General features: G+C 43.9%; 1 protein-coding gene across 2 annotated transcripts; it reads right to left on the bottom strand.

Moving 5' to 3' along the window:
• Positions 1 to 1,377: 1,377 nt before the first annotated feature.
• dclre1c (DNA cross-link repair 1C, PSO2 homolog) lies at positions 1,378 to 7,685 on the bottom strand. Of its 2 annotated transcripts, none has more exons than XM_082509927.1 (15): positions 7,199 to 7,685; positions 7,056 to 7,107; positions 6,653 to 6,737; positions 6,496 to 6,555; positions 6,314 to 6,369; positions 5,548 to 5,649; positions 5,309 to 5,381; positions 4,879 to 5,019; positions 4,409 to 4,510; positions 4,052 to 4,188; positions 3,914 to 3,968; positions 3,390 to 3,478; positions 3,130 to 3,227; positions 2,803 to 2,877; positions 1,378 to 2,573 (listed from the first exon to the last, which is right to left on the bottom strand). In XM_082509927.1, the coding sequence occupies exons 1-15, from the start codon at positions 7,305 to 7,307 to the stop codon at positions 1,939 to 1,941; spliced, it is 1,869 nt and encodes a 622-aa protein (XP_082366053.1). In that variant the 5' UTR covers positions 7,308 to 7,685; the 3' UTR covers positions 1,378 to 1,938. The 2 variants fall into 2 exon arrangements, with proteins under 2 accessions (XP_082366053.1, XP_082366054.1); XM_082509928.1 differs by having other exon boundaries at positions 1,378 to 2,570.
• Between the last annotated feature and the right edge of the window lie 2,008 nt (positions 7,686 to 9,693).

Raw genomic sequence — 9,693 nt, 5'->3', positions numbered from 1 at the left:
AGTTTCAGTGGACGACATCTTGATCCACATTCGGCAGTTATTATTTTGATTTTCTAATGCAGCTCTTCCAGCTTCTAAAATGTGAAAATCTGCCACAAATCTTTGATGTTGGGCAAAGTGTGGTGGTAGTCGTGATGAAAAATTTTCTAGCATTCACTGTAAACCTTATGAACTGCATTCTTTTATGGTGTTAATTACCTTTGAGTTTTAGATCAACTGTAAAAAGCTTTTTTGTTTCTGTCTGTAAATAAATCAGACGACCATGTGTCTAAAGCCATCAGGAGAAAACCAGCAGTTAAGTTCACTTTTAACCCTCCGTGTTATATGTTGGAAGCACGATACAGACAATAACTGTCCGACTGTCGCTCTGACAGTCGATAATTATTTTTTCTGAGTTCCAAGTAGATTTTATGAAGCATGTAATTTTCGAAGGACAAAAGCTTCAGGTAAGTTGGTTCCTTTCCTTTATTTCCACTGTGGCTTCTGGAGAAACAGAGGAAAACTCCAGGGCTGGAAAGATAAGGGAGTTAATCTGATCCATGTATGTGTTTGGACCATGGAAAGAAGCCAGAGTACTTGGAGATATCCATCCAGATAATAGGTGGAGCACAACTCCACACATCAGGACAAAGGCTGGATTCAAACTCCAGCAGCGGTACTCAGCACTGTGCAAAAGTGCTGAAACGTAGAAAAAAAAGCACTTGAACACACTGAGTGAATAAGGCTGGTAGCAAAAAAGTCCTTTGAGTGAGAGTCCTCACTTGGTTACCTGCTAAATTAGCCTAGAAACTAGAATCATTGGTCAGACAGTTGCATTAAAAATCCTTCAACAGCACCAACAAGGTGCAGACGTCCAGTTCTGGGACTTCAGTAAGCTGAAGTGAAGCTGAGCAGATAGCTAGCAGCTGTTTCACATGCAGCTGGAAAAACCTGGTTTAAAGCTAAATGATTCCAACTCAGTTTCTATAGAGTAAAGATTTGCTTTATTATTGTTATACAGAATATATTTGTAGTTTTGGAATTTTTGATGATGTCATCATGGATAGTGATTCAGTTTGAGCTGCAGTGTATTACACAACCACAGCTTTGGTCGAGCAGTTCTTCCACTTATTTTAGGAATTATTGGGGGAAAAAAACTCGCAATGTCTGGCATTCTTACTGCTTTTTCCCATCAAACACAACATTTGCCTCTGTCAGTGCGCCCCAGGGTGGCTGTGGTTACAATGTAGCTTGCCATCACCGGTGTGTGAATGTGTGTGTGAATGGGTGGATGACTGGATGTGTAAAGCGCTTTGGAGTCTTTAGGGACGAGTAAAGTGCTATATAAATACAGGCCATTTACCATTTTGATTTGAATAATCAGCCATAACACCTGAGTTAAAAATAAATATTTTATTTGTTTCTGGAACAAAACTTTAGCTTTAATGCAAACATTCCCCTCCTGTTGTCAGCAGCTGAAGCAGAACAAACCACAAACTGCCAGCAGAGAGGGAACGAGTGTCAGCTGTGACCTGCACAGGTGCAAGAATCCACCAATAGGCTTAAAGTGCGCAGGAACGAGTGTGTGGTTTAAGAAACTGAAGTCTGTGGGGTTTGGAGGCCAACACTGACGCTGGAGGAGAGGACGTTTCAGCTCAGCCTGCAGAAGGAATGTGACAGCTTAAGGGTCTAAGTGAGAACGACAGGTCTGAAGAAAATTACGTTAAAGTTTGGTCTATTTATGCTCTCTAATTAGGCTGAGAAACTCTTCATGCTGGAAGCAGGTACTGAATGCATGTTAACCTCTCCTCCTGCCCCAGTGTGCTAGTGGGGGATCTCAGAGCTGGAGGTTCGTCACTAAAACGGAGGTAGCTGTGTGGTTTGCTTGTTTTGGCCTCGTCCGGCTGCTTTTTAAGGCTTTACTTTTCTAGTTTGCACAGTTTTTTTAGGAGCTCCCCATTAATGTTCGGTCCTGTAGTCCAGAGCCCTGATGTCCTCTCCTGCAGCCAGCTTCCTGTACAACTGAGACAGCTCATCACGCCGCGGCACCTTCGACTCCGGCGTGCAGGGAATATCAAAGTCTGACGACTGCTGAGACTCCGATTGGATAATTCCATCATCCCCCTCCTCCCTCTGCTTCTGCCCATCCAGCTCTGGTTGGATGATCAGGGTGTCGGGTAAACACGAGTCCATGTTCTGAGAGGAATGATTGGACTGCGAGCCGGACAGTGTCAGGCTGAAGCCATCGGGGGCAGTTTCTTCGTCGCTGAACAGATCGGGTGTCTGCGAGCCCGTCATCTCAGAGCAGCAGGACTGTGGTTGGCTCCTGAGGCTGTTCTGGCTGTCGGTCAGAGTCTCGGTGGTGAAGAAGTCCTCCCACCTCGGAGGCTGAGATGAAATGTCCTCCGGCTGTCCGGCTCCAACCTTTTCCTCGTCACCTTGCTGCTCCTCCTGCTCCTCCTCCTCCTCCTCCTCGCCGTTGGACTCAGTGCAGTCGACGTAGTTATGAGCAGCAGGCTGGGCATCGGTAATGGTCAGCGGTAAAGACTCCTCCACACACACAGGGAGTGCTGTTGTTTCGAGAGTTCCCTCTACTTATAGAACAAAAGAAACAAAATCAAACAAACAGTAACAGTGAAGTACTCAGGGCAAAAAAATACTGCAACATGACATCACTTCCTGTCGTGACATTCATATCCTACAGCGCTCAGGAAAATTAAAGGGCCTACTCGATCATCTCAGCTGAACTTCCTCAGACCCCGTGAATCCATTTCAGCTGCTTTGGTGCAAATCAAAGTGACAGCAAGTAACTTGCAGACTTACCTTTTTGTACTCCCAACTTCTTCCTCACTGGTGCCACATCGAGCCCATCAAACAGCTCATCATCGCTCTCTGAGTCTGAACACACAAACACACATCAGCCTTGTTTTAATGACTGGTCTATCTTATTGAAGCAACACAACACATTCCTGCCTGTTGTTCAAACGCTTATAAAAGCGTCGCCTCCTGTGTTTGTGTGAAGAAGCTGAATGAAGGGCAACGCGTGAGAGGCAAACACGGGGCCAAGCAGTGATCTGTAAACAAGCGTGTGGCGGCAGGCCCGCGTGCTGTTATGGAGAGCACCTGTCATTACGAGTGTGTTTGTGTTACCACAAGTAGGTCGCTGCACCCTGCTGCGTTTGAGGACTCCCAGAGGTTTGTAAACAAACGCCGCCTCATCAGACTGCTTCCTGCACATCAGCTTCAACCTGATCAGACATGCAGAAATGGCGTCGTGTTAAACTGTTAGATTGTTGAATAAAGACAGCAGTAAAACCTTTTAAAGTTACCACAAGTTACATTTGATTATAAATCAAGTAAAAGTAAGTTTAGACTTTTACATTTGTACAATTAAAATGAAGTTGACTCACATCTGTGTGACTTCAGTCAGTGTTCGACCAATGGGGATGACACTGGGGTAGATGTTCACCGGCTGGAGGTATGACAGGAAGTCCTTAATCTGAAAATCAGGAGAAGCATAGCAACAGGAACAACATGAAGTCCTTTTAAAGTGGACTACTCTTCCAGCTTTGACTCTGATACAGCAGCTTTGCATGATTCACAGTTCAAAATAATTCTTACTGATATCATAGTAGTTCTTAGTGCAGTCTTCTTCTGATTGGCTGCCCCTCATAAACAAAAGGTTTGAACAGCAAATGGGTGGGGCTTTGGTTTCATTGTCCAAACAGAAATGAACATGGCCTCAAACATCAGCACTGATGCGACACAAGTATATATCTACTCATCATGGGCAAGGAATATTGAGATAATTTTGGGTTTTTAATTCTCCGAACTGTTTTCCGAACCAGAATGGAGTGATTGTTTAGCACACATCTTTAATGACTTCAAACAAGAAGGTCCAAATACAATACTGTGTGAGTGGAAGTGCGTTTACCTCGGAGTAGGAGGAGTGGAAGCTGAAACAGGCTCGGTATGAACTGCCTCCTGTCCTGCATAAACACACAAAAATACATTTGGAGCACAAAACCAGACTTTATTTCTAGTGAGTGCATGACGCTGGAGCTGTTCTTACTTTATTATGACGCTGGTCTTCTTGGTTCTTTCTCCAAACCACATCGTGGACGGTTTGATGCTGATGATGCGAAGAGGCGTCCCATCAGCAGCCGTGCATCCACACGGCAGCCGATTTCCTTGGAAAAACTCTTCATCCTACAAACAAAAATCCCAGATAAAAACGTAGTGTCGCAGGAACAGAAAGAATGAAAGAAGAAAAGATTTAGGTTTTGTATCAGAAGTGGAAATGGTTCATTATCATAAACGCAGAACTACCACAAAGTTGTTTTTCAGAAATATTGAGGTTCAGGAAAACAAATCTAAACTTCTGAAGTAAAGGAACCACGAATTTGTTTGTGAGAGACTAAAACGGGACCTTTGGGTGTCGACAAGCGTGTATCTGAGTCCTGCGGTCGGTTGTCACGTAGCTTAGGATCTCCGGCATCTTCTTGAACATCGCCAGAGTGTTGACGTGGATCTGCAGGAAAAACAGTGGACTTCATGTTACAGTGATGATTATGAGGTTAATATTTCCATCCATGCATCAGTTTCTCCCCATATTTGATGTCTGTGGTTTACCAGCTACTGAAGTTTTACCCACCATGCCTCTAAACTTTTCATTAATAAATACTCAATGTAGCTTCCATAAGTGTGTTTTAACATGTTTTATTTTATCTTATTTTTTATTTTACTTTGCTTATGCTATTTGTATATGTACAGCACTTTGTGAACCCTTGTTTTATGTGAAAGTGCTTTATAAATAACGCTGGTATGGTATGGTATGGTATGGTATGGTATGGTATGGTATGGTATGGTGATGAAGGAAAGAAGGCTGACAAAAGAGACCTGTGTGTTGAACTCCTCTCCCAGGTTGATAAACAGGTACTCGTATCCATACGCAGCTTTACAGTTGAGCCACACAACGTGATGAGGACTCTGACTGATCCAGTTTCCAACCAACTCAGAGATTCCGGATAAACAGACCTCCTACGAACAAACAAACGAACACACCCACACACACACACACAGGCTCAAATACCGATTAAAATCATAGAAAACTGACTGCTTCTAATTCATCATAATCATCCTGAGTTATAACACAAGTTATAACAAACAAGATTTTTTAATGGAGGAAATGTCAGTGAGGTTATGACTTATTTACAATAAAAGGTTCATGTACTAAATATTAAGTTTGAGCGAGGTGTACTTAATGAACTGGCACCTGTCCCTGTGTGTTAACTGTATATCTCAGCAGTGACTGAAAACCAGCACGTACCCGCGATGGGATCTGGTAGAAGCGCGGGTCATAGAAGGTGGAGTCCAGATAGATGCTCTGAATGTCTTTGACCCTGTGAAGCGCGACACAGCGGCGTGAACTTAGTGCTCCAAAACAATCCGCATCTGAAGCTTACGTGAGCTGTCCAATCACAGCTCAAGAAGAAAACGCATTCCAGACACAGCGAATCAGAGAAACTCAGGATGAAACGAGGATGATGGCGATGTTTGGTGACTGACCTGCTGCCCGAGTGTAGGTGCTCCATTCTGGACACGTCTCCGACAGGCAACCTGAAGTCTCCTGTATACAACACGTTTCCATGGGAACCCTCAAACAGGAACCTGCGATACAAACAAACTACCAATTTGTTTGGTCTCCGATTTTCTCACCTGATCATGTGACCCCTTTAAAGTGTACACAGAACGCATTTTTGAATTCCTCGAAGTCACAGATGTTAAAGAGTGAAGTTTATTTAGCCGATTATGGAAAAATTAACAAAAACGGGAGCTTCAGACTGAGCAGGTGGGAGGGGAGGTGAAACTGAATTGTTTGTAGAAGAGATGTGTTTAAGTTCTCCTGGGTCTCCTGGTGTTTGTTATACTCTGTAACAAACCCACAAGGTTACATACTTTCTCTGTCAGTGCGCCCCAGGGTGGCTGTGGCTACAATGTAGCTTGCCATCACCAGTGTGTGAGTGTGTGTGTGAATGGGTGGATGACTGGTTGTGTAAAGCGCTTTGGGGTCCTTAGGGACTAGTAAAGCGCTATACAAATACAGGCCATTTACCATTTGACCCTGAAGTCACCTTATATCATATATTTCCTGACCAGCTGTAACAAAACCTCAATAAGTAAAAGATCAGAAGATCTAAACAATAGATTTCTCTGTGTGAGTTGTGTTCTGAGTTGTGATTAAAGTTTTGGGTGTTTTGTAAAGGATCCGCATGAAGCTTGGGAAAAGTGAAATCCTCCAAACATACAAATGTTGGTGGAAAATTAAACTCACATGACGGAGCCGGGACAGTGACCTGCTGGAAGCAACGTCACCACGACCTCTTCTTTCTGTCAGGGTTAAAAACAACAAACTCACACATATGGATGACAGGTTGCATCTACAGCTACATGTCTGACTTTTAGTAGTTTCAAATTCGACACAGAGCCAGACTCAAACCGATGAGCACCCAGTACCTCTCCTGATGCTTCGTCCACGAGAGAAATCTGAGTCGGGCTCTCGAGCTCAAGAGGAACCTGAACAGATGATTTAACAGGAGAGATAACTCACGTTATATATCTTCTGTTTAAATATTTAAAAAACAATCTGATAAAAGCAGAGATGTGTACTCACGATGTATTCCTCCCAAAAAGCGTACTTTGGATTGTTCAGCAGCAGCTCTTTGGTTACAAAGGAGCAGTAAAGCCTCACAGTGCGACTGCAAACAACAAATTTATATTCAGCCCTGAGTTACACGCTCATTAAAGCAGTGTTAGGTTTTAATTTCACAGCAGGAACAATTCATCTTTCCGATCAACCATGGGGCTGCTTGATGCCCATAACGCCCACAACAAGCAGCTGAACTGCACCCTGTGTGACATAGTAACGTTTCACAGTAAGTTTAAAAGATGGTAAATTAGTGCAGAAAGGTCACAATTGTAATTCTTCACCCGAAGTCTGAGACAAATCTCAACTTTGACTCAAATATCTGAGCATCACTGGATTAAATATCAGTTTAACAGCACCCAGGCTTCACCTGAACTGCAGCTTCCTCTTCAGCAGAGGTCCTTTCAGCCCTTTCATGTGATCTGTTCAGTGAAACAGAGAGGACACCCGCCATCAGGAGGCCACACATGTAATATGTACCGTTTCTAACAACTGTGCAGGTGCCAGGCTCACCTTTGTGACAGTGGGAGAGGAAATATGCCCGGGCATGTAGGTTCTCCCTGTCGAACCGGTCCAGAGAGATGGTGGGGTACTCCTTCATCCGACCCGCAAACGAACTCATCTTCACTGCGACTATTTTATTTCAGTTTCCTGTTAATTGTTCATGCGTACTTAACTTAACGAAACCAACATATTTTTATTCCCAATACCGGTTTGTTTGTTTGTCCCGCCCACGGAACTGAGCTCCCCTTCTTCGCTTTATTTTTAAGACCATTTAGCCAGTACTACCGCCACCCAGTGTCAACTCGAAGTCCTATATTCCTGTCGAGCTAGCGAACTCTTATCCTGTGGTATTTCATCAGAGTGAGTTTAAGATGTTCCAGTTTCTCATTTAACATTAATATAATTTTTCAGCCACCATCCCAGACTCTCTTTTCTTAATATTATTATCACCAGTGAGATGGCATGTCGTTTGTGGCCATCTAATGAAACTTTGTGACCGCTGCCCTCCAACGTAGAAGAAGAAAATTCATGGTTACCAGGTAACCAACAAGCGCAGGGTCCGTCCAAAAGTCGTCTACAGATCTTTTACTTCAAATAAAACGTTTTGGTATCTGTCGCGCGTCTGTTGGCAGAACTCCATTTAAAAAAGCCAAATTATAACATTTTTCTAAATGCAAATGAATTATATATTGTTATTTACTTGTTGTTGTTTTTTGTCTCGATCTTTCAGCATGGCTTACATATGGACATGACGTTTTTTCTCAGAATTATCAGAATCAGAATCAGAAAGGGGTTTATTGCCAAATGTTGAGCAGGTTTACAACATTAGGAAATTGCTGCGGTGCTTCAGTGCAAACATAGTGTCATAAATAGCACTTAAATAGACATGAAAAAATAAAAGTAGGGATAAGAATTAAAAGTGCTACGTAGAAAGATATGTGCATGAGCTATACATGAGATATATACATGAGAATAAGAATTAAGAGTGCTACGTTGAAAGATATATACATAAGTGCAGGTGGTGATCAGTGCCAATCATGGAATGATGCAGTGAACACAGCGTAGGGTCATGTGTTAGTGGCGGGTACAGTCATACGGTTATTGTTCATGTGTCCAACAGCAGAGGGGAAGAAACTGTTCTTATGGCGAGAGGTTCTGGTGCGAATGGACCGGAGCCTCCTGCCTGAGGGGAGCAGGTCAAACAGACTGTGTCCAGGGTGAGAAGGGTCAGCTGAGATCCGAGCTGCACGCCGCAATGTCCTGGAGGTGTACAGGTCCTGCAAAGATGGGAGTCTGCAGCCAATCACCTTCTCAGCAGAGCGCACAACACGCTGCAGTCTCTGTTTGTCCCTGATAGTGGCTCCAGCGTACCACACGGTGATGGAGGAGGTGAGGATGGACTCGATGATTGCAGTGTAGAACTGCATCATCGTCCGTGTTGGCAGGTTGAATTTCTTCAGCTGCCTCAGGAAGTACATCCTCTGCTGGGCTTTCTTAATGACGGAGGTGATGGTGGGCTCCCACTTCAGGTCCTGGGTGATGGTGGTACCCAGGAAGCGGAATGAGTCCACAGAGGTGATGGGGGTGTCAGTCAGGATGATGGGGGGGAGTGGGGCTGTGTGCTGCCTGAAGTCCACAATAATCTCCACTGTCTTCTGGGCATTCAGCACCAGGTTGTTGTGGCTGCACCAGGACACCAGACGTTCAACCTCCCTCCTGTAGGCAGACTCATCCCTGTCCGAGATGAGCCCAATGACGGTGGTGTCATCTGCAAACTTGATTAGCTTGACAGACTGGTGGGTGGAGGTGCAGCAGTTGGTGTACAGGGAGAAGAGCAGAGGAGAAAGAACACAGCCCTGAGGGGAGCCGGTGCTGATGGTCCGGGAGTCCGAGACATTCTTTCCCAGCCTCACATGCTGCTTCCTGTCCGTCAGGAAGTCAGTGATCCACCGGCAGATGGGATCAGGCACATTCATCTGGGAAAGCTTGTCTCGGAGATGGTCTGGAAGGATGGTGTTGAAGGCAGAGCTGAAGTCCACAAACAGGATCCTGGCGTAGGTTCCTGGGGAGTCCAGATGCTGCAGGAACAAAACAATATGGCCACTTTTTTCCCCGGTGGCCTAATCCTCTTCCGTACTTACATGTAATACAAAAAGAAAAATGTAATAGTTTGGGGGGCTATCCCAGCTACGACCGAGAGGCAAAGGGTTTTAAATTATTTAAAATATTTTTAAAATAAAATGGAGCTTTTGGGATTATTTCAATGCCGATTACCGGAGGAACAGAATGATACGTTTAACATCTTCTGCAGTATCTAAGGAGCTACTTTTTAATAAAATCTAAAAAGAACTAAAATGATATTTAACCACTTTGTTAAGCCGATACCAGTTTTCAAGAAAGTCCAACAGAATATTTTTTATAGCATTAGTATATACATACATACACACTTACATAAATAATACAAACTTAAATTTACAAAATACAGTATTTAAAATCCTGCTTGT

Source organism: Aulonocara stuartgranti (assembly GCF_965226115.1).
Source record: "Aulonocara stuartgranti genome assembly, chromosome: 17".
NCBI lineage: Eukaryota > Metazoa > Chordata > Actinopteri > Cichliformes > Cichlidae > Aulonocara > Aulonocara stuartgranti.
Note: the sequence above shows the minus strand (reverse complement) of the source record. Positions and strands in the feature narration are given on the sequence as shown.